This window comes from Panthera tigris, chromosome C1 (assembly GCF_018350195.1).
Source record: "Panthera tigris isolate Pti1 chromosome C1, P.tigris_Pti1_mat1.1, whole genome shotgun sequence".
Taxonomy (NCBI): Eukaryota; Metazoa; Chordata; class Mammalia; order Carnivora; family Felidae; genus Panthera; species Panthera tigris.
The window spans coordinates 31,646,620-31,669,782 of NC_056667.1; the positions used below are offsets into that span (position 1 = coordinate 31,646,620).

Sequence of the window (23,163 nt, forward strand, 5' to 3'; positions counted from 1 at the left end):
ACTGGCTAGAACCTCAGCCTTGGCCTCGGCGTCAGATTACTTGGCTTCAAACGATTGCTTTGGCGCTTCCTCGCCGTGAGCTAAGCGTGCGTTTCCTGATCTGTAAAATGGGTTTGCCATGAAGATTTAACGAGACGATTCTAATTCCTGTGGAGTAGTTCCCGGGGCCCTCGGTGACGTAAGAGTGTCAGCTGTCGTGAGGTTTCCCTGCATGGCGCTGCTGCCCCCTCCTGTGACCCCCATAGAAACGGGGTCCCACGTCGGCACAACGGGTACCATGCCAGCTGGCTGGCCCGCACATCTCCTCGCCCCACGACGAGGAGGAGGGGGACGAACCCGGCCATGGAGGCTCTTGGAGCTGTTGACCCAAACACGGCTCTTCCCCCTGGGCTCCGCGTAGCTGCCTCGTTCCCTGCTGTCTAGCCACACCAGAGCGGAGCCCTCTGAGGGCAGAGAACGGACTCCACGCCGCCTTCCCAGTGGGCATCTGGCAGGCGGCCTGCTCTTCAGGGACTGCTGGGGTCGGGAGAACTCTTGGGGATCACCTTGTCTACATGCCTCACTTAAGGATGAGGGAGCCAGGACCAAGAACGGCGAGTGCTCCGCCATTGGAGGTGCAGTGAGCCGCCGACTGATTAAAACCACACAGGCATCTATATTGGTTTTTATTTATAAACAAATTGACATAAAAGAAGTCCAGATGGCAGCGGGCGCAGCTGACCTGCTCACAAAGGAAGCATCTGGATAATGGAGAGGGGACAACCAGACTCCAGCCGGGAGACCCTTCCCTCCCATCTGCCTTACGGGCTTTGTGGCCTAAAATCCGGGGGCCTGACCACCTTCGGCAGCAGTTCTGGCCAGGGCAGGGAGCTGTGTGGGGGAGGGTGTGGGCGGGGGACTCCCATTCCCACAGACGAGGCCTGGGGCTGCAGAGGGCCCCTGGAGGCGGAGGGGAAGGTGGCAGACACTCTCTTCTCCCCAAGCTGAGGGGTACACGGTCAAGGCCTGAGGGATCTGTCCACCCCACAGAGCAAGCGCTCTAGGGTGATGTGGTCTGAGAAAGAGCCCATGCCTCTCTGGGACCGGGGCGGGGCAGTCTCCCACCTCCTGAAACCAGGTGTCTGGAGCGGGAGGAGTATGAACCGGAGGGCTTGCCCGAGTGCCAGAAACAATAAATTAACAATAAGAAAAGATCTTTTTTTAAAAAAGGTAGAGGTTTGCACCATGAGTTTGGAGTCTGGAGCTCTTGTGAGGAGGTGGCGGGAGCTGTGGGGCAGTGGGGTGCCACACCAGGCCCGGCAGGTGGCAGGGGAACTGGGCACGAGTGTCAATTCAGGGCCCCATCTTCTGGGGCCTCAGAGGTCAGCCCCTTCCTCCATCACCCGGAAGGTGTTCAGTCTAAACGCCCGCTGAAAGGCCAGCGGGCTTGAGAAATAAATACAGAGGGGCCTCAGAGCCGAGGCAGGGCTGAGGGCAAGAGCAGCGCCAGCCCTGGGCCCCACACTCCCCCCTCCTCAGTCCTTCATGGAAGGACGTATCATGGCAGGAGGGGGAGCAGTGGTGGCTCCACACAGCCTCCTGGAGTCCTGAGGCGGCCCTGAGCCCCACTGAGGCGCCCGGAGCAGACTGTTGGCCCTCCTTCCGGGGAGAAGAATGTCGACCCCTTCCGGAGGACCCCGCAGTTTTCTGGGCGGTGTCTCCCGGTTCAGAACTTGCCCTGCTTCAGCCGGTCAATGTGGAAGGAGAGCTTGAGCGCGGGCCCCAGCTTCAGCCCCATGTACTTCATCATCATGTCGCTGCGCAGCAGAAGCAGGGCCTTGCCATCGATCTCCTGGCGGGGGTGGGGGAAGGCACCATCAGAGGCCTGGTGGGTCTGACCACCCGGGTTCTGATGAAAGCCACCCGGGCACGCGGGGCCCAGTGAGCACGCTGTGCCGCTAAAGCCTACCTGTTCCCACAGCTTCTGCTGCCGGCCCCACATCTGCTACTGAGCCCAGCAGGTGCGCTCTTCACAGGAGCTCGTGCTGGCTTCCTTTCCCTGCTGCCTGAGGTGTTTCCCCACCCTCGCAGCTGCTGACGGCCCGGCCCGGGTAGGTTCCATGTCTCCCAGTAAGCCTCCCCCAACCTGTGCTCGTCCCCTCTCCCAGACTGGTTTTATACTGGCCCTCGACTGTCACTCCGTGAGTCATCTTCCTTCCTGAGCAGCAGGGGCCCCTCTGTGCGAGCTAGACCCAGAGCAGGCACTTGCTGAGCCACTGTGAGACCTTCAGGCCGGACCTAAGAGCAGCCCCAGACCCAATGGCATGAAAGATTGGAATGATTGATGAAAGGGAGCGCATCTGTTCTGAGCACCCAATGGGTAGAACAGCACCCAGCAGCAGGGGCTGCTGGGAAACGGGTTTGTGCCCAAATCAGGAGTATGGTCACCGCAGGAGAGTCAGGAGCGGTGCTTGGCTACACAGCCAAATGGTCACTTGAAGAGATGGTGGCGGTTCCCAGAGGAACAAGGACATGATGGGGGCTGATGAGGTTGGAGAGTAGGGGCCAGGTGGCAGGGGACTCTAACCTGGGCTGAGGCCCCCGATTCTCAGGCCAAGGCAGGCAGATGGGAGAGCACACACGTCTAGGAAAAGAGGAGAGTCCTTTCCCCAGGCCTGAGCCCACAGGCCACGCACCCAGCAGGAACGTGGCTGAGTCAGACCTACACTGCAGGAGGGGGCTGAGCTCAGTGCCCGACAAGGGCGGCTGGAGACCTGAGATATCGTCTCTGTTTTCATGGTGTCTCCCGTGCTTAGTCTCGAGGGGCCTTTAAGAGTCTACAAATTGCCAAAGCAAGACTCCCAGTGGACACAGGAGAGGTCAGGCGGGAACACCTACGTGTTTGCGAAAGAGGTCAGCGTGGGGTCCAAGCTGGGGATCAGCTTCCCGGACAAACTGCATCACGTCCTCTACTGTCCACGAGGAGGGGTCCCGGCCACTCAGTCGAGAGGCATCCCGGCTTTCCAGGTATCGGTCCGACCCTGCAGGACAGGAGGGCACCTGCCATAACGGGTGGGGACTGGTTTGTAACGCATCCCCACTCTCCTTGGCACGTCCCGATGGCCCTGTGGGTGAGGCTCACGTTAGTGCCAGAGCAGAGCAGAGCAACTGGAGGTGGCTGAGGGAGGGAAGCGTTCTTCCACAAAGGGATGAGGATCTGAGACTCTTCTTAAGTCAAATCTTTGTTCTTTAAGAGTAGATCTGATTTTGCAAAGGGCCAGAAGAAATTTTACATTAAGGCTGTGGTTCAGCCTGGACCAAAGTCAGCGGGAACAATGAGTGAGGGGATTACTTGGGCTCACTGGGGGTCTGGTGGGTAAGGCTGCTTTTACCTTGGCTCTGGGGACCACTTCTAGATAGACTTTGGCAGATGGGCAAGATTAGAGCCAAATCTAATTTGGGGTCTAGGGAGAAAAAAAAGTGGTGGAAAATACTCTGTGCCTCTTCCAAGGCCTGGAGAATAGCTAGCCTTGCTACAGCCTAATAGTGCAGAGGCAGAAAATAGTCTTGCCTTGGCTGCTAGGAATCTCAGTTAATTTAGTGTACTGCTTAGAGCTTTTATCTCGACCTTGGCTCAAATACAGTTCCTCCCATTTCCCCCGTGGGATCTGGACTCTCTGAAATCTGAACTCCTTAGCATGCATGGTCTAGAAAGTACTGCAGCATCTGGCCCTTTCTGCCTCTGACTGCATCTCAACCCCCTAACCCCACCCCTTCCTTGTCACGCTCCAGACACACTAGCTTGCTTTCTGCTTCTCGAATAGGCTATGCCTTTATTCTTTGACCTGTAATTTCCTCGGTCCGGAATGTGCTTTTCCCAGGACTTTGCATACCTGATTCCTTCTCAATATTTGGGTCTTATCTCAAACATCAATTCCTCACAGACCTTCACCAACCTTCTAGCAAAAACATTCCATTCCCCACACAGCCACTATCAATCCAATTATCTCCTTTTCCCTCAGCACGTATCACTACCTAAAATATTTTCATGTATTTATGTTTACTGTCTGTCTTCTCCTATTTTCTGCCTTATTTCTTTGTGATATTGTGACTTTTAATAAGAAAAACACACATATTTGGTCTTTGTCCTGTTCCCTGGAAAGAACTCCTAAAATTCTTGGAATTTCCTAAATGGTGAGAGAAAGAAAGGTGCCTTTTGTTATTCACAACAAGCCCTTTCTAGCCACACCTGAGCATGTTCCTGAGGTCACTTCTGGAAAGTCCCTAAAGGATGGGGATTGCCTGCCAACCTCCCTGGGGAGGAGAGTGGCCAATGACTTAACTGATTGTGCCTGTGTAATCAAGGTTCTGTAAAAACCCCAAACGATGGGGTTCGGAGGGCAAGAACCCCTGGTTGGTGGACACATGGAGGTGTGGGGAGAGCTGTGTGTCTGGAGAGGGCATGGAAGCTGGTGCCCCCTCCCACATGCCTCGCCCTGGGCAGCTCTGCCATCTGGCTGTTCCTGAGTTGTCTCTGGTTACAGAAAGCTGGTAACCTAGTAAGTTTTCGTGAGTGAACCCAAGGAGGTGACTGTGGGAACCCTTGATTTAGTCGGCCAGTCAGAAGCACGGGTGACATCCCGGACCTTCGACTGGCCTCTGGTGGCGTGGGGCAGGGGGCTTGTGGGACCGAACCCTTAGCCGATGGGATCTGATGCTCTCTTCACACAGTGTCAGAGTTGAGTTAAATTGTAGGACACCTAGGTGGTGTGGCACAATTGTTTGGTGTGGGGAGAGCTGCACGTGTGGTGTCAGGGGTGAAGTCATGTTAAATGGAGTACTGGGCGTAAGGGAGACAGACACACAGGGGGGCGGTGGTTTCCTTTCACAGTCTCCAGGACATAAAATAGGGCCTGGGCAGCCATAGTGGACGCTCAGATAGGTTTGTTAAATGAACGAATGACCCTACATAATAGTTACTTGTGTATTTTTCTGGCTCCCCCACCAGGCTGTCTTGAGGCAGGGACCTTGCCTTGTTCACGTCTGTATCCTCACCACTCAGGAGATGCCTGTCACACAGCTGAGAGGCGAGCTGAAACCCACCTAGGAGAGCAGAAGGCTGTACTCGTCAACTGTCTCTTGCAAAGGCTAAAAATCTCCTCCATTTCCCTTCACTCTGGGTGGGTCCCAGGTCTAAAAGTCAAAGCACATTTGGCTTGGCCCAGCCCCTGCTCCCTGGGGAAGAGACTCCGGGCAGTTACATCTCCAACTCGTAGCTGGGCACTGACCAGATGAGGGGAGAAGTGTGCCAGGGCAAGCAGGGTGACGATCGCCATAGAAATTCCGATGGCTTTTTAGAGGCGGTGGTAGACAGGAAGTTGGAGAGGGCTCTGAGCCAGCCACCTCTCCCTGCCCTGACAGTGCACTGTGACACTGACAGAGAGACCGGCTGCAGAGATTACGGACAGCAGAGAGAAGATATACTCATGGACGTGTCCCTGGACCATCTCGGCCAATTCCTTGACCTAGGGGAGCTAAGAACCAAACACACACACAATGACATTATACACATATAAACATAAACGCACGCACATATTCACACAGCTGATGCTACTACGTATTTCTGAGTTTGTCTGGCAGCCTCCTCCTGTTCCAACATACCCCAGGAGGACAAGTGGCAGGAAGTTGCTAATTTATATGGTGGTCGGGAGAGACAGCTCTGAAATGATGACACCTGAGCACAGACCGTGAGGCAGAAGGGTGACTGGCATGTTTACGGTGAAGCCGGGAGGCCTGTGGGCCAGAGCCGAGAGAATGAGGAGAGAGTGGTAGGAGATAACCTCTGAGAGGTAGTGTGTGTGATGGGCTGGGGGGCATGGTGGTGCACATAACAGGACCTCGATGCCACAGAAAAAACCATTGGCTTTTCTGAGCGAAGTAGGTCGGTTTTGAGCAGAGGAGTGACTGGAACCAACTTACAGTGGAAAGGATCGCTCTCAGAGCCCGTGTGAATAGACTTAGGCTTCGGGGGAGGGCAGAAGGGAGACCAGTCCAAGCCAAGAGACGACTGTGGCGTGCAGCAGGTGGTAGTGGTGGATGTCGGGAAGAGTGAACAGTAGGAAGAACCCCCACCACCCGCCACAGTCAGCTCATCTGACCCTTAAAACAGCCCTTGAGGGAAGCAGCATCATCTTCCGTTTAGAGATGAGGGAGCTGAGGCCCGGAGAAGTGAAGTGACTTTCCCAAGACCACACAGCTAGGAAGAAGACAAGTCAGTGCCCTGGATCTGTCTTCTGTCCCCATTTCTGCACACAGACTACAGCGGGATTCTCTCCCACTGCCCGATGAGAGCTGGTGGTTACCCCTCAAGGAAGGCAGAGGGTCTCAGTCTGAGAATGACTAAGGCAGGTGAAGCACATCTAAGGCAGGTGGCCAGACTAGCAAACCGATGCCTACTCATCCTCGATTAGTGAAATAAGAGGGGACAGACTCAACATGTGAATTCTTCGGGACAAAGAGTTCTAGTGCCAAATGGAATCCTTCATAGCCGTATGAGGTTCTACAGGGTCACAAGAGATTTAGACCATGACCGGGCCAACAGGCTCACACGCATTCCAAAGGAAGAGAGGAGGTGCCCGGAGACAAGAGTGACATCTCAGGCCGGTGGCGCATGGGGCAGCCATCAAGCAGCACTCCCAACAGAGAGGGCCTCGGGAGGGAGGACGGTGACGGAATCCCTTCACACCTGGGGGGTGATTAAGCTTCCCAAGTGATCCCTTATCCCCGCTTCCATCTGATCCTTGTCACACTCCTGTGAAAAGACCAGGTCCATATCACCATGTCCAGTGCACAAAAGAGGGGTGTGGAGACCTGAGAGGTGAGACGACTCCCCCAAGACTCAAGGCGGGAAATCAGCTGGCGGCTCTGCCTGGACTTTAGCGCTGCCCATGCCCCGCACCGCCTTGCTGGGTGACGGCCTGGCTTCTTCCCCCCACTCGGTCTCCCTAAAACTCTCTCTCCTGAGGCCGCTTCTCTCCACGGCAGGCCCTGTCAATGGAATCTTCTTATTGTTCCACACGCCGGGGGCTGGGAGTGTGGAGGTGGCACTTCCCCGTCTCTCCATGGCCACTTTTAGGCCTTTCTCCTATGAAAGCTCATGTTCATCAGAGGCCAGATATGTGCCCAGCCACCTGCTCGTCCTGTTCACTGTCGCCTACAGACCTCTGGGCTTCTACCCCTTGTGAGATGGAGATTGCTCGGTATGTCGGTCACAGCCTCCTGCTCCAGCCGGTTCCTGTCCTCATCCTCAGAGGCACTCAGTCACCCACCTGGCCTCCAGTGACCTTCACCTCCACTCTGCTTCAAATACCTCCCGCCAAGGCCACTGCCTGCTTCCTGCCATCACTTGGAACAAATCCACTTCAGAAACGTAAACATCCTTTTCTCTGACCCCAACCTCCCATGTCTGTAACTGTCCTGGACTTCAGTCCACTAAACCCATTACGTCACAGAGACGTTTAGCCCAGCAGACTCACAATTCCCCATCCTTCAGCCTTGTCCCAGCCTTGCTTCTTCTTCCCTACCTGGCCCGGTCCGGTGCTGATGGTCTAAACGGCTGTCCCTCCAGCTCCCCCACTCCCTGGCCCTCTTGCCCTTCTACCTCAACGTGAAACTTTCATCCGCAGACAGTCTTTTCTCATTCCCACATCTAGGTTTCTAAGACCACAGAAGAAAACCACATCTCTGGCAAAATGGCAGACTAGTCTCCAAGCACAGCTGGGCCTTCAGTGTTTCCCGAAAGCCAGTCCCTTCTCCTTGCTCCATTTCCCCCTGTCTGCTCTTGACCAGTCCAGTCTGGGAGCTCCCCTAAGCCCTTCTCTACTCGCCCTCTCCCCATTCACTCATGGCCACCATCAATCTTTCCTCCAGTCTCAAAGAACAAGGCTTAAGGCCAACCCATTTTTCTATGCCCTGGGTCCCTAACCCTTCCCACCGCACCACACCCACAGCCTTACTCTCTTCTCTTTCCTATATTCTTCATTTCTTCTTCTTGGAAGGCACAACTTGTCTGCTGATAAACACATCCGGGGCGCTCCCACTCTTGAAGACCTTTTGTAGGTCACCATTTTTCTTTTTCTTAAGCCCTCTTTAGTACCTCACCATGCTATCTGCCCTCATCGCCCTCCACAACCTCTGAGGCTGCTCTTGCTAAGGTCGTCAATTACCCACTAATCACCACCCCCGACAGATAGTTGCCAAATCTTTGTTGTGGCGCCCTCTCTTTGAAATGCTCTCTGGAATCCTGGCCACTGCAACATCAGATTTGGTTTTTCCTCGCATTTGACTACTTCTTTGTCGTCTCCTGGGATCTTCTTCCTGCTCCCACCTCCTGAACTTTGTTGGTCCCCAGGACTCCACCTTTAGTCAATTGTTCTTTTCATTCTACCCACAGACTCCTGGGAAGTGGCTGGCATTCATCCTACAGCTTCAACTACCATCTGCATGCCGATGACGCCCCAACATTTATCTTCAGTTCAGTTGTCTTCCCTGAGAATCAGACCTGCAGAGCCACTGCCTGGTGGATGCCACCTAGATGACCTGTGGGCTCCCTCCCTGTCTTTCTACGGCTGGTCCCCTCTCTCACTGAATGGCACCCTGCCACCCCATCTAGAAACCAAGGAGACATTCCTCCTCCCTTCTTTCTCACTATCCTCAAATCTGACTGTATCTGCCTCGTGAATAGTTTTTTAACCCATTTGCTCTTCTATAAACTATCTACCACTTTTCTAATCCAGGCCTTTATCTGTTCTGGTTTGGCCCACTCCCCAACCTCCTAAGTGGCCTCTCTAGTCTGTCCTTCCTCAAATGTGTCCTCAACACAGTAGTACGTGATCTGTTGAAAACACAAGACTCTTTAGGTCTCGCCTCTAATTAAAAGCCTTCGGCAGCTTCACACTGCCTGCAGGATCCACTCCAGACTCCATCCTGCTCCACAGCTTTGGGTCCTCTGCGAAGCAGCCCCCTGACCTTTCCAGGCTTTTCTGTTTCAAGTACCCCTCTGTCCTTTTTCTGCTATGCTCTCTTCCTGGAAAGCTCTCCCTCCCCTACTACTCCTGATCTCACCACTCACAGCTTCGAAGTCTCAGACAGGGTGGTGTCACCTCCTCAAGGAAGCTTCCCCTAGGAGTGCCTGGGTGGCTCAGTCGGTTAAGTGTCCGACTTCGGCTCAGGTCATGATCTCCTGGTTTGTGAGTTTGAGCCCCACGTCGGGCTTTGTGCTGACAGCTCAGAGCGTGGAGCCTGCTTCGGATTCTGTATCTCCCTCTCTCTCTCCCTGCCCCTTCCCTGCTCATGCTGTCTCTCTCTCTCTCAAAAATAAATAAACGTTTTAAAAAAAAAAAAAAAATTCAAGGAAGCTTCCCCTGGATACCGAGCTTGGGTTAGGTGTTCTTCTTTCCTGCAGTTTTCATACTATCCAAAGCACATCTCTGTTCTCAAGATATGTCTTACAATTGTGTTGAAGTGTTTGTCTCTCCCGTAAGACTGTGAACACTCTGAGGACCAGAAGCGATTGACTTTTGCATCCCCATGCTGAACACAGATGGTCTTCGAATGAATGGCTAATAAATGAATGGGGGTACCTTTCCCTGTCCCTTTGGCTCGAGTCTTTGGCTCTTAGTTTCCACTGTTGTCAAGCCAATCCCAGAGCTCCAGATGCCTCCCTGGTGCCTAGCTAGACACAAATGGTAAGTCTGGACCCCGTCCAACTGCCAGGCAGGGGGCAGCCAGCGCTCAGTGAGGAAGGAAGGGAAGAGCGAGGGCCAGAACTGCAGTCAGCTTACCCCTGGAGCACAGCCTGCGCACAGCCGAGGCAGGACTCAGTGGGAGGCCACAAGATGGAAGCAGAGGCCGGTACCCGTGGGTTCGAAGGTTTTGGGAGCTGCTGACAAGGTTGGTGGGAGTCAAGGCGGAGTCCATGGAGTCTGAGTGTGGTTCCAAGGACCGGGTCAGACTATTCCCCAGGACAAAGCTTTCACCTGGAAAACAGTAAAACCAGAGTTAGAGCAGGAACTAGTCTAGAAGGACTGCCGGGGCGCTGGCCTCGCAGGTACCTGTTTGGATGGAGCAAGAGGCAGCAAGACAGAAAGTTCTAGGCTATCTCAGGAGGCCTGTGTACTAGGCATGGCTCTGGCTCTCACTAGGTGACCTTAGTCAAGCCCAGTGCCATTCTCTGGACTTGTATCTCCTTAGGGACTCTTCCTTTTATATTAGATAGTCTTTGAAGTTTCTTGTGGTCTGGATGTCTTAAGCTTTTTCTGGATAAGGAGAACCTTAAAACAAATAGAACTATTTTAGGAAGAGGCTGCCTCCCTACACACGAGATGCTAGTGCAGGGGACAGGGGAGCTGGAGAAGAGGTATGGTTACTTAGATGAGGACACTTTAAAAGGTGACCCCCTCAGCCAGCAAGACATCTCAGAAACACTCCTCAGTGCCCAACTAACAGCCTGTCTATGAAGGGTCTGCTCCTTGGTTCCCTCCCTCCTTTCGTACTTGCCTTGTAGAACAGAACTACCCCAAGGAAGCTGGGCTTATGCGGCGGTGAGAATAGGGCCGTGGAGACCAGAATCTGGATTAGAACTTGGCTCTGGCACTGGGTAGACAAGGTGCTTCTCTCAGAACCGCACTCTCCTCATTTAGAACATGGGAAGCCCCCTTCCTCTGAGGCCCAGCCCTTCAGCTGGGCAGCAGCCCCTAATGAGTGCACTCCAGAACCTGAAGCAGGCTCCCTCTCGTGACTGGGCTCTGCCCACACTCAGTCAGTTCCTCAGCCCTGCTCACATCATCTCTGCCTAAAGGAGGAGTGTTGGGTCCTGGGCCACCCCCCACCCCCATCCTTTGTGGCTTTTCTTAGAGGTCGGCTGTTCAGGTAACGCTTGGGATTCACTCAGGCCTGTGATCAACACTACAGTCAAACACACAGTCTGGCACACGATAAGACTTCTATGGCAAGATGGGTCAGGATTTTAGGACTACTTTCTACTACCTGAACTTGCGGGGTAACCGGGGGCTTAGAATCAAATCTAGCCATTTGCCCTTAATCTCGGGAGTGTGACTGACAAAGCCCTACCCCGGCAATGGTCCCGGAGAGAGAAGTCTCTGGGGACCTGGACTGCAGCCCACCCCTTCAGGCAGACGAGCCTTCAGATTCCTATCTTCCAGGAGAGGGGACCACAGCAGCGTCCCACTTTTGAGACAAGCACAGGACTCCAAGCCAGCAAACAGGAGGCCCGGGTTCTACACCTGGGCTCCTGCCCTTCTCCAGGTATTTGACCCCGTGCAAGCTGTCTGTCCTCTCAGCGCCAGCTTTATCTGTAAAAGGGGGGGGGGGGGAAATCCCTCTCTCTCATGCTGAGAACATTAAATGAGAAAATGGAATGAGATGGACTTTACCAAGGTGGGGAGTTATTTTATTTATCCTTCACTCAGAGTTACGGCAAGCCTACGTTCTCTGCAGTAACTCGGGAAGAGGATGAAATCTAGTTTCTGCATGTGCCTTCCGAGCCCTCATTACCTGGCGAAAACCGCGGACAGCGCAACTTGCCTCACCCGAACTAGCGTGTGAAGCGTCATCAGGACAGTATGGGGGGCTCACCAGCTGCTGATGCAAGTCAGCGTCTCTTCCTCTCAGCGATGCTACGAATGGCAGTGGAGGCCTGGAGTCTGAGTTGAGGGGCCTGAACACCGGGACAGGGGCAACGGCACCAGGCCAGGTCATTAAAGCTCTCCTAATGAGAGGCAGTGGACAGATGAAGAATCATGCCTGGGAGGGCCCTGGGAGGGCCTCGTCTACTTAAGGCTGACCAGACGAGGGCCTGGCCGCCTCAGCAAGACAGTGAAGCAAAGAAGACTGCAGTGCTCTCAAACTGTGCTCCACAGATCCCCGAGGGCCAAGTGAGTAGGCCTCTGGGTCTCACCCCAGGTTCTAGCAAAACAGCTCTGGTTTTAACTTTTATACCCCAGAGTTTTCATATAATCCTGCCTTTGCAAAAAGGAGTTCTACTGCTAAAAGGAACTTTGCAACCATTGGCCCAGGGTCAGAAGTTAGGGCTGCAAGACTTGAGTTCTATTTCTGGCATTACCACTGGTCACTGATCTCTGCCTTTTTCTTGGGATTCAGTTTGCCCATCTATAAAAAGACACTGAGGAGGACCTGGGTGGCTCAATCGGTTAAGTGTCTGACTTTGGCTCAGGTCATGATCTTGCAGTTCACGAGTTTAAGTCCCACGTCGGGCTCTGTGCTAACAGCTCAGAGCCTGGAGCCTGCTTCAGATTCTGTGTCTCCCTCTCTCCCTGCCCCTCCCCTGCTTGTACTCTGTCTCTCTCTCTCAAAATAAATAAAACATTAAGAAAAATTTATTTTTTTTTTAAATTTTTTTTAACATTTATTTATTTATTTATTTATTTATTTATTTATTTATTTTGGGACAGAGAGAGACAGAGCACGAACGGGGGAGGGGCAGAGAGAGAGGGAGACACAGAATCGGAAACAGGCTCCAGGCTCCGAGCCATCAGCCCAGAGCCTGACGCGGGGCTCGAACTCACGGACCGCGAGATCGTGACCTGGCTGAAGTCGGACGCTTAACCGACTGCGCCACCCAGGCGCCCCAACATTTATTTATTTTTGAGACAGAGAGAGACAGAGCATGAATGGGGGAGGGTCAGAGAGAGGGAGACACAGAATCTGAAACAGGCTCCGGGCTCTGAGCTGTCAGCACAGGGGCCCGATGCGGGGCTCGAACTCACGGACCACGAGATCGTGACCTGAGCCGAAGTCGGCGCTCAACCGACTGAGCCACCCAGGCGCCCCAAGAAAAATTTTTTAAAAAGACAATCTCATATGGTCAATTTAAATGAAATTTGCTGTGGATGTGTTAGAGACATAAGAACAGTCAGCATGGGAAGGAGCTCATTCCTTCATTCAGCAAACATCTGTTGAGCATCCTTTGAGTACTAGCTCCTGTGCTAGGGAGGGGGTATGCAGAGGTAAACAGACAGATAAAGGCCTTTCCTTATGCACTGATTTCCAGTCAGAAGCAGATTTTTTTGGCGTCTCACCTTGTAAGGCTACCCTAAAAACAAGAGTTCCCAGGGGAGGATGGCAAGAATGGTGGGGGGAGGTCTAGAAATCATGCAAAGGAGAAAGAGCCCATGAATGCATGATCTGGAGGAAAGTCAGGGGTGACAAATAACCTGAGGACAGTCATGGGAAGGGAAGAGAACTGGAGGTAGATTGGATCTTCTGAAAGGCAGACAGTAAAACAGGGGGCAGGAGTTATAAGAAGACAGATTTGGGCTCAAAAGTGAAGGCACTGTAGCAATCAGAAATGCCCAGCAATAAAATCGGTTGCCAAAGGTGATGCTGAGCAACCTGTCATTGGGAGCACTTAAGCAGAAGTCAGATGACCACCCGATCTGTTGGGCTAGACACTAGATCATCTCTAGACCACTTTCCATTTCTGGGATTCAAGGAATCTGTGCTCACAACCATGCTTTCCCCTTCCTGGGGTGAAACAAATGAAAGAAACTAGAATTTTCTAAGAATTTCTAGAATTTTCTAAGAAAATTCTTATGCCAACACAAGACCCAGAGACTACCACAGTTCCTGTGTATGCTTAAGTCTGCCTCATGAAAAAAAAGTCCTCTGAACTACGTGTCCTACACCCTCTAGTACACTTTAATTCAGCAAATATTATCAGATATTTGCTACGTGACAGGGAGACGGATACTGTGAACGATGAAAAAGACAGATATTGTCCCTTCCCTCAAGGAATAATTAATCTAGTGGGAAGGATGACAAAATACAAGCTTATAAAAAATTAGAAACTATTGTAAATATTACTAAGCAAATAGGGTGTTAAGACAGAAAATAACAAGGGGGGCTTTTTTAGATGAGGAGACCTTGAGAGGTCTCCTTGACAAGATGATGTTTAACAGCTGTGGTCTGAAGCATCCAAGTAGAGGTATGCTAAACAATGTGCTTGGTTTTAGGGTTCGCTGGCAGCCCCAATGAATCCCAAGCATTATCTAAACATTTGACCTCCAAGAAAAATTGCAAAACTGCAAAGGATAGGAACATGACCCAGGATGCCCTCACCCGCAGAGAATTCTGTGGAAAGGGCCAAGGAGCTGACGTGGCTTAGATAGAACCTAATCATCTGCTGTAGGTCTCCTGGTACAATGGCTAAGGGCTGCTGCCTGGTAACTTATAGAAAGATCTTGAGTAGAAAAACAGCTTGGAATATTTGGGGAAATGAGGAAAAACAGTGTAGCTAAAATATATGGAAGGAAGAGATGAATCTGGCACGGTAGGCAAGGACCAGATGATGCAGAATACTGCAAACCAGAGTAGGACACCTGGATTTTACTGTAAGTGTGTTAGAATGCCACTACAGAGTTTTAGGTTAGGGCATGCCATAAGCTCATTTATTCCTGAAGAATACCCTTTGGGCTATTAGGTAGAAAATGGAGCAGAGAGGAACGAGAGAGGGGACGAGATAGGCCAGAAAGGACCTCTCAGGCCAAGAGAGAGAGGATAATGGCAAAGGCAGTAGACTGGTAAGATGTACATGGCTTTAGGATACATTTTGGATTTCCACTAAGACAGAGTAGCAGGGTCTAGGCATATCTGATTTCTTGGAACTGAAAACAAAAAGACAAAATACATGAAATAACCATTTTCAGACACTGGGCATCAGGTAGTGCAGGACAGTGATTCCTGAAAAGGGGTAACAAAAAAGGTGAGCCCTAGGCTTGCTCTCAGCTCACTGTCTAGAGTGTTTCCAGGCCACAGTGGAGGCAGGGGAAGATTAGACAGAGCCGGTGAGCTCCCTGAGCTGAGGAGATGGGGCCGAGTCCAGATAGGCCAAGGCAGCTACAGTTCATGGGTCAGAGCTCTGGAGAGGTGATTACAACTAGATTTCAAATGCTCAAGAAGACAGAGCAAAGACTATGCAGGTTAAGCAAAAATACCAAAGACATAAAAAGACCCAAGTCAAACTTCTAGAAATGAAAACACAATGTCTGAGATAAAAATACATGAGATGGATTAAGAGTGGATTAGACACTGTAGAAGAAAAGATTAGCTAACTTAAACACAGCTACAGAATTTATCCAAAATAACGCACAGAAAAAAGGCTGAAAATATTTAAAAAGCATCACTAAACAGTGGGAAAGCTTCAAGGAGACTCATATATGTCTAATTGGAGTCTCCAAAGAGGTGAAGAAAATATATATGAAGAAAGAATGGTAGAAAGTTTTTCACATTTGATAAAACGCTGTAAACCCACATGTGCCAAGAAGCTCAGGGGACTCTAAGCACAAGAGGCATGAAGAAAACCTCACCAAAGCACAGCATAGTCAAATGGCTAAAAATCAATAATAAACAGAAAACCTTAAAAGCACCCTGGGGGGTGTGGAGGGGGGTGGGAACAGCATGAGACCAAAAAGAAGAATGACAGCAGACTTCTCATCAGAGACAACGCAAACCAGAAAACAATGGAGTGACATCTTTTAAAAAGTGCTGAACAAAAAGAGAGTCAATTTTAAAAGTATCTTTCAGAAACAAAGACAAAAAAACCCAAAAAACAAAAGAATTTTTCAAAGATACAAAACTGAAAGAATTTGTGTCCAGTAGACTGTAACTCTGAGAAACGTTAAGGAAAGTCCTTCAGCAGGGAGAAGATATGAAACTGGCTCTACACTAAAAAAATGGAAAGTACCAGAATACCAGAAAGGGTAACTATGAAAGGGTAAATATAAAATAATTTTTTTCTTTTATGTTAAAAGAATATATTTTTTATATTGAAAAAAATTAAAAGAGGATTACCTATTTAAAGTGAAATAATAATGTATAGTGGGATTTACAATATATGTAAAAGTAAAATGTATGGTAACAATAGCACAAAGGCCAGAAGATGGGGAGAGTGTACCAGCTGCAAGGTTCTTATGCGATATGCAAAGGGATAAGACTATGGCTCTAAGGTAGACTGTGATATGTAAAAAATGTATAATATAAACTAAAGCAATCACTAAACTAAAACAAAGAATTAAATTAGTTATAGCTAATAAGCCAATAAGGAAATAGAAATCATAAAACAACTGGATTAATCCACATGAAGGCAGAAAAAAGAGAACACGGGATAGATGGAACAAATCTCTCTACCAACAGCTTTTGTCTTTGTTCTTTGAGTTGCAAGTAAAGATCTGGGTGGGCTATGTGGTTCTTTCATTTATATAATTACATTGTTACATTTATATAGTTTTGGTTTTGAAAGACAAAGTCTGGGAAATTGGAGATAAGAGGAAACAAAATTATTCTGCATAATATATTAAGCTGGAGTTGCCTGCTGATAGCTGGAAAAAGAGGAGGTATGGGATGGAAGGAATAGAGAACAGAGAAGAAAATCCCCCAAACCTAGAGTGGGTCCCAGAAATGGCAGCAGGCTGAGGCCGAAGGTGAATGAGGCCAATAGGATACATCCTGTAACAGCAGATAAACATTAAGATAAAACAGAAATGTTAAAATGCTTCCTGTTCTTTGTGGCAATTCTCCCCCACCCCCCTAAACTCCAGTACAAGTTTATTACAATTGTATTCATTTTTGTATTCATTTTCCTTAGGGAAATGAAGGATGAAGAATTGGACCAAATGTTTGGGGCAAAGCACCTAAGGGAGGGACGGTCAGCTATAAGAGTGGTCTGGGAAAGAAGGAGCAGGAGTCTGCAGGAGTCTGAGTCAGAGCAGGAACCCTAGGTCTGAATGATGGGGGGTGGGGGTTCATTCGATGTTATTTAGATTTGGGTATCGAAGGAAAGGATTATCCCCAAATCTAAGAGGACTCATAGAGTCCCACACAAACCTCCAGACAGCCTCCCTGCCTACTGTCTCGCCCTGTACCAATCCATTCTCCCACACAGGATCCTGAGTGACCTCTCTGAAGCGCTGTGACCGTGTCCCTTCCCTGGGTGCTCACTGCTCAATGATAAAAAGCTGGTAATACGGTCAGTTAGAGCTTTCCTGACCAGGCTGCTGCCTCCGCTCCAGCCTCGTCTCTCACATGCCTCTCTTCCACTGTGTATGTCAGCTGTACCAGACATCCGGTTCCTCTGACACGGGTCACGCTCCCCTTTGTCCCTCACAGTCTGACATGCTATTCAGTCAACAGGAACATTCTTCATCACTCCTCTCCTCCATCTCCTTGGGTCTGTGGCATCTCCACCTGATTATCCTGCTCCTTCAGGTCCAAGCTTAGATATCATTTCTTCTGGAAAGCCTCTCCTGACACCCGGTTTGAACTTCTGAAATCTGAACGTGTCCTCTGAAAGTACGCATCATCACGAATGAACTGTTTGCTTATTTGTTCCTCTTTACCAGGTTGTAAAGTCTGTGAGCGTGAGGACCTGGGCCCCTAGTTTACTATGGAAATGCCCCCTGCCCATATGCCTAAACCAGACCTTGGTGTTGTGCAACCAGTAACTTCTGGGTTGGCCGACTGAATAATAGACTCGACACAGGTTCAATTAATTATGAGCATCTGCATCATCTTGGAACTCTGACAGTTCTATGAGGAAACCCCACATGGGGACGAAGGGTTTCATCCCCACAGAGGGATGCATCCTAACAGATTTCACACTTCTTATCTGACTTTATTGAATCCTGTACACTTTAGGATTCTGGCAGGAGAACCACTTTATAAGCTCAGATGACCCTGGACGGCAGCTAGAAAAACAGGCACAAGGAACTTACCACCTTGGGACAAATGAACCTCCTTGAGCAGAGAGGAATCTGGGCAATCCCCAAACGGCAGACCTAGAGGTTAATGCTGGGTGGTTTCAATTACGGCTAAGATAATAGTCCCTGGAACCAGCTACGTTAATTATCTCCTGTTAATGCTGTCAGTGCTGAGGGCCGGAAGGAACTCCCTCTCACATGACCTTCACAGGCCTCTCACCTGACATGGCCACGTGTGGAGTTTTGAAGAAGTGACCCTAATCTGACACTGTCCCCCTCCACCCTCCACCGGGAACCCTTCCTGTCCTCGTCTTTCATCACTCCTGGCTGGCCACAGGGCCCGTTCCAGGCTCACACCGCGTGCATGTCTGTCCTCTCTCAGCTGGCATGCTCCCAGAGCAGGGATGCGGTCTGTTCCATCTCTGGCTCCCCAGAGGCTAGTATAGCATCTGGCACAGAGCGTCTGACAACTGGTCTGGAGTCTCCAAAATGTCAATGTCATGTCAGGAAAGGCAGAGACAAAAGTGTGGAAAACTGCTGTAGATAAAAGAAAACTAAAGAGACAGAACATCTATCGATCTATCTATCTATCTATCTATCTATATCAGCTAGTAGATTTTACTCATGTTAAATTTCTTGAGTGTGATAATACTCCTACTCTTAGGAGATACATAGGAAAGTTTATTAAGGATCACGTCTCTCAGCTGCAGTTAACTCTCAGATGGTTCAGTAAACAAAAATCCACAGACACAAATATATGTACGTATGCCTAAGAGAAATAGGTACAGTAAATATTACAAAGTTAAGTGGGAAATCTAGATGAAGAGTACATGGTTGCTCACTATCCTATTTGCACAGCTCGTCTGTAGGTTTGGAGTTTTTCAAAAAAAGTTAAGTCTCAACTCAGGTAAGGAACCCTAATGGGATCTGCCATACTGGAATTGTGCGGTCAGTTAGGCCACGACCCTAAGGGCCAGGGAAGTGTGGAGGCAGGCTGTAGGGAAGGGAGAAGGCACCTCAGGAAGTACCTAGATAAGAGGAGTGGTAGCTTTGGATGCTGAAATAGAAGCGCATAGCCACGCAGGAGGGTGGGAGTGATAAACTGCAGATCCAAAGGGCAGACCAAGCCCTGTGCATATCCAGCTATTTGGCAGAGGTTTGGGTAAGTCATCAGGGAAGTGCAGGAAATGATAGATGATCAGAGGTGGAGCAAAGGGTCAGCAAGGCAGGCTAGCAGGCAGGCAGGAAGGCAGGCAGGCAAGATAAGCAAAGGAGCATAGAGGAGTGAGAAATCTAGGCAAAGCTCTGGCTTGTCTGGGCACAGTTAGAACACTTCAGAGAAGCAAACAAACTGGGGAAAGAGCAGCCAAGTTGCTGAGCACCCAGGATGGGAAACAAAAGCTAGACAGTGAGCACCAGAAGGTGCAGAGAGCTGGCTGAATCTGTCTGAAAATGAGGGAAGGAGTGGGGACGGTATGTGATAACCCTGGTCTTTGTCTCTTTCTTAGTTGGTGAGGCAAGAAGGAAGAGTGGCTAAAGCTTGCTTCCTCTCGTCTGGTAGCTGAATCAGAGAGATGCAAACTGGAACAGAATTCCCAGGGCACATCAGGCCCCAATTCCAAACCCCCTCCATGACTGCGGGCCTATGACGTACATCCCTGCCAGTCCCTGCATGCTGCTACCAGTAAGTTTTCTCTTAGTCCTCAGTGATGATTATTCCCTTTAAGAATTCTGGGCTCCTGGTTCGTGGAGAAATCTCTCTTTAGATGAGCAGCTACCCTCAGTGTTCACTACCCCTCTCGTGTACGCATTCTTCCAGAATCTCGGGTAGGCTTTGCTTTCATCACTTAAGTGCTGCTCAGAGTTCCTGAAGGCCAACAGCTGGGGTATTTGACAACCTGCCTTTGTCTGCCCCATGTCTGCCATACCCAGCCCGGACCCCCAGTGCAACATACTAAGGACACTTCTTTCTGTTCTCGGATTCTGATGATAAAAGAAAGCAGGAGAAAAGGTTTAGAGAAGATCCCTCCTAAGCAACAGATCAGTGAGGGGGGCACAGACATGCCTGCAGGGACCAGATGGTCTGGCCCTCACAAGGAGTATTTGAAATTCAGATTGTCTTTTTGCCCTGCACACAAGTCACACAGGCAGTGCTCACTGGGGTGCAGAGGTACAGACAGAGGTGAGGGTAGGGGGGCCGGGTGAGTAGTCATGTTGCCGAGCGCGTTCTCCGGAAGTGGACTCTGTTAAGACAACGATAAAGAGATGCCAGGGGAGGCAGTGTGGTGACAAGACTTGTGTAGGTCAGAAATGGGCACCTTTCAGACTTGGGCTCCCTCGCCAAAGGACAGCACAGCCCCAGCACTCACAGCACCACCTCTCTGCTCCTCCGGCCAGGAGGAGTCCATGAGACTCTTCTAAAGGGCCTCTGCTTCCTCTCTTGACCACGACCTACCTCGCTACTGGGATCGAGCTTTCCTCCGCTCCCTGTCGTTCTGTGTCCTGGGGCTCCAGATGCTGAGTTCCACTCACTCTTTAACCTCTCTTGGAAGTGCTTAGTCATTGATCCGGCCACGTGGCATCCGCTTTCCCGCTGCGGGTCTGCTATGCTAACTAAGAAAGTTATTTTCCAGCCTCGTTGTTAATGGCAGGAACTTGAATTGACTTGCTAGCCTGGCAGTGCTGGAGGAGTTCGGGCCACGTGCCAAAGGAAAGAGTGGACGGCCAATCACGGGGGAGCACACTTCTCACTCTGCAGCCTGAGACTAAACCTTCCTGCTGGCAAGGGAGAGCTACCTTAGGCCTCTGCCGCCAGCTTCACACTGGGAGGCGTGCTGTGACCTCATGGTGGCTCCACGTGCCACACGCCGTGGGGGCTCAGGAGGGGAACTCTGAACCACCGTTTTCTAGGGATACAAATCCAGAGGACAGAAGGTTAATCCTAGAGATAGGAAACAAAATCCTGGAGAGAGCAGAGATGGGAGGAGACCAAGGAGTCCCTGGCTGCGCCTGCGGCAAAGGTAAGGCGCAGAAAGCCAGGAGTCCAGAGAGTAGGTGCCGGGCTAGCGGGTGTGAGGGCCAGCCCCGGGCCCCCACTGGCGCTGCTGCTAGCCCTGTGCCCCTTTCTCAGCCCAGGCCCCATCCCAGCTCCTACCTGGTAGGTACCTGTCGTGGCTGTGGCTGTGGCTGTACTCGGTGGTGGTGAGAGGCAAGTGAGTCTGTGTAAAGGGTTGGCTGCCAAACAGATTGTCACTGCGAAGGTTGTGGCAGAGCTTCTCCAGGAAGCGGAGGACGTAGGTGATGCTGTTGACTGCCGGGAGGTTGAGGGTGTGCTGTTCGCGGTCAAACACGGCTGTGGAATGAAGGAAACGGGGCGAGCACGTCAGCCCGGCAGTGCAGGGCAGGCCGGGCGGAGGAGCCCAGCCCACTGCTTGCTTCAGGCTCACCTGGTTACACAAAGCAGTCGGTGCCCAGGTTTCCTCCCCTCCCCGCCCTCCCTCAAGGGTTTGATTTTTGCCTCCACCTCCAAAGGGCTTGCAGTAATGGGAGTGGCCAGGCCAGGCCTGTTGCACCTGGGGCTCTGAGGCGATTTTACTCAACTTGTGAAAACAACTGTGAACACAACTCTATCTGCTCCATCAGTTGGCTGGGCCTCCTCCGGGAGATCTGCTCATTTTGGGTTCTATTTCCATAAGAACTGCCTAAGAACAGAGAAACCAGGTAGATGAGGAGAATACAGCTATTGCCGGCAATGGTTTGGGTGCACAATGTGATCTGTGTCAGGGCACTAGAGTTTCAGCGGCATTTGGAAATATTCCATGCTTGGTTTTATTTTCCTCCCTATCTATCTCTATTCAAAAAATATCTGTATAATCCTTAAAAAGCAGGCCTTTGCATTTGTCTCTGAGGGCAGCAAGGAAATGGGGAGATAGGCCGGTCCCGGGAATCAAATTTGGGACAGAAGAACCCTAGGAAAGGTGTGGGTGACAGCAACGCCACAGAGGCGCAAAGAAGGCCTCATCCCTGCAGACTACTGCCCGGAAGCCTCGGCCTCCCAAGGAAAGGAAAGCTGGAGTCCCCAGCAGTCCTCCGACTTCTAGAACAATGTCTTCCGTGCGTGCCCTCACCCTCCACACAGCCAATTACTCCCTCGCCAGGGCTCCCACGTCACCCTTTACACATTTCTCGCACATGAGAATACTTCTCTCCTGTCATCTTTTCTCTTCCTCCCCAGCCAGTGCCTGGCAATAACCTCTGGCGTCAGATAAAGGCTCAAAAAATGTTTGCTAACAAAATACAGTTATTTATGGGGTCTTCTAAAAGAATATTGGTATCCGTGAGGGTCTGCCAAGTCAGCTGGGTTCCCCGAGACTGGATACTGCAACTTGTTAGAGGGAAGGGGTGGGAGACTATGCAGGATCATGCAGTTAAGACTGAAAGGCTCCAGGTCAAGTCTTCATAGACTTGGTGGGTATAGAATGGGGTTTTGGACTTGGGAACACGGAAACAGAACTAGGGCACAGCAGAAAAAGTGAACATTCTCAGTGAAAACAAAAAACAGCATAGTTGAATCAAACTCTCATAGCAGGAAAGAGACAGGGAATGGTTTTTCCCCACTCTGCTCTGGGATTCAACTTCCTTGTAACAGGGCTGGCTTAAGCCTGGGCAGCTAAGGAGCCGGAAGAACCTAAGAGTTCTCTGGTCCCCTGAGGCCAGGTGGGAGGCTATGGCGATCTGGAGAAACTCCTGTTGCCACAATGCAGTCCCTCTGGATTCTTTCTTCTGGAATGCCTTTAAAGCAACACACATACATTTTCTGTATGCAGAGGCTAAGCAGGTAGACAGGACAGGAGTCTGCTTAGAAGCTTGGTTAAGCAGAGTCTGCATGGTATTCTACTTGGCAGAGGGGTGCATAAGGCTCAGAGGGGTTCTGGTTGTTGAAAAGGAACAGAATCCCTTCACATTTCTCCAGAGCCTACAGGCGTGACTGTCGTAGGAACCAGGATGCTTTGCCAGAAATGAGCCAGTTGAGAAGGCCTGCCCCTCTGGTGAGGAGGCCACACCGGCCCAAGTGTGCTTACCTGAGATCACTTCACCACCATGGCCCTGTTTGAGGAAGCTGAAGACGGTTTTCTGATGATAAGCACAGTCGATGCAAGCCTGGACAGCCTGCTGCAACACCACGGAGGCGCGGGCTGGCCCAAAATGGTCAGGAAGCAGCTGGACCTTCTTCTTATCTAAGTGGGGGCCTGTGCTGCCATTCTTGTTCAAGTAAATACAAACTGCGGGAGACAAAGAGTCAAAACAGCTTAAAGAGCGTCCAGGGTAGAGAAGTGACAGAACGGTGCTCTCTTCTGTGTCTCACCCTCTGGGCTCTTGTCCCTAGCAGGAT

At 50.7% G+C, this 23,163-nt stretch overlaps 1 protein-coding gene across 10 annotated transcripts in view; it reads right to left on the reverse strand.

Moving 5' to 3' along the window:
• Positions 1-652: 652 nt before the first annotated feature.
• SCMH1 (Scm polycomb group protein homolog 1) overlaps positions 653-23,163 on the reverse strand; it is a 186,519-nt gene continuing 164,008 nt past the window's right edge. For 6 of the 10 annotated variants that reach the window (XM_042996793.1, XM_042996795.1, XM_042996794.1 and 3 more), the window contains 7 exons: positions 22,853-23,053; positions 21,371-21,472; positions 20,926-21,123; positions 9,822-10,016; positions 4,960-5,082; positions 2,878-3,020; positions 653-1,831 (listed from right to left, as the gene is read on the reverse strand). In XM_042996793.1, coding sequence (XP_042852727.1) covers positions 1,706-1,831; positions 2,878-3,020; positions 4,960-5,082; positions 9,822-10,016; positions 20,926-21,123; positions 21,371-21,472; positions 22,853-23,053 — 1,088 coding nt within the window. In that variant the 3' untranslated portion in view covers positions 653-1,705. The remainder of the gene's footprint in view (positions 1,832-2,877; positions 3,021-4,959; positions 5,083-9,821; positions 10,017-20,925; positions 21,124-21,370; positions 21,473-22,852; positions 23,054-23,163) is intronic. The other 4 variants (XM_007077375.3, XM_042996801.1, XM_042996799.1 and 1 more) reach the window with 3 other exon arrangements.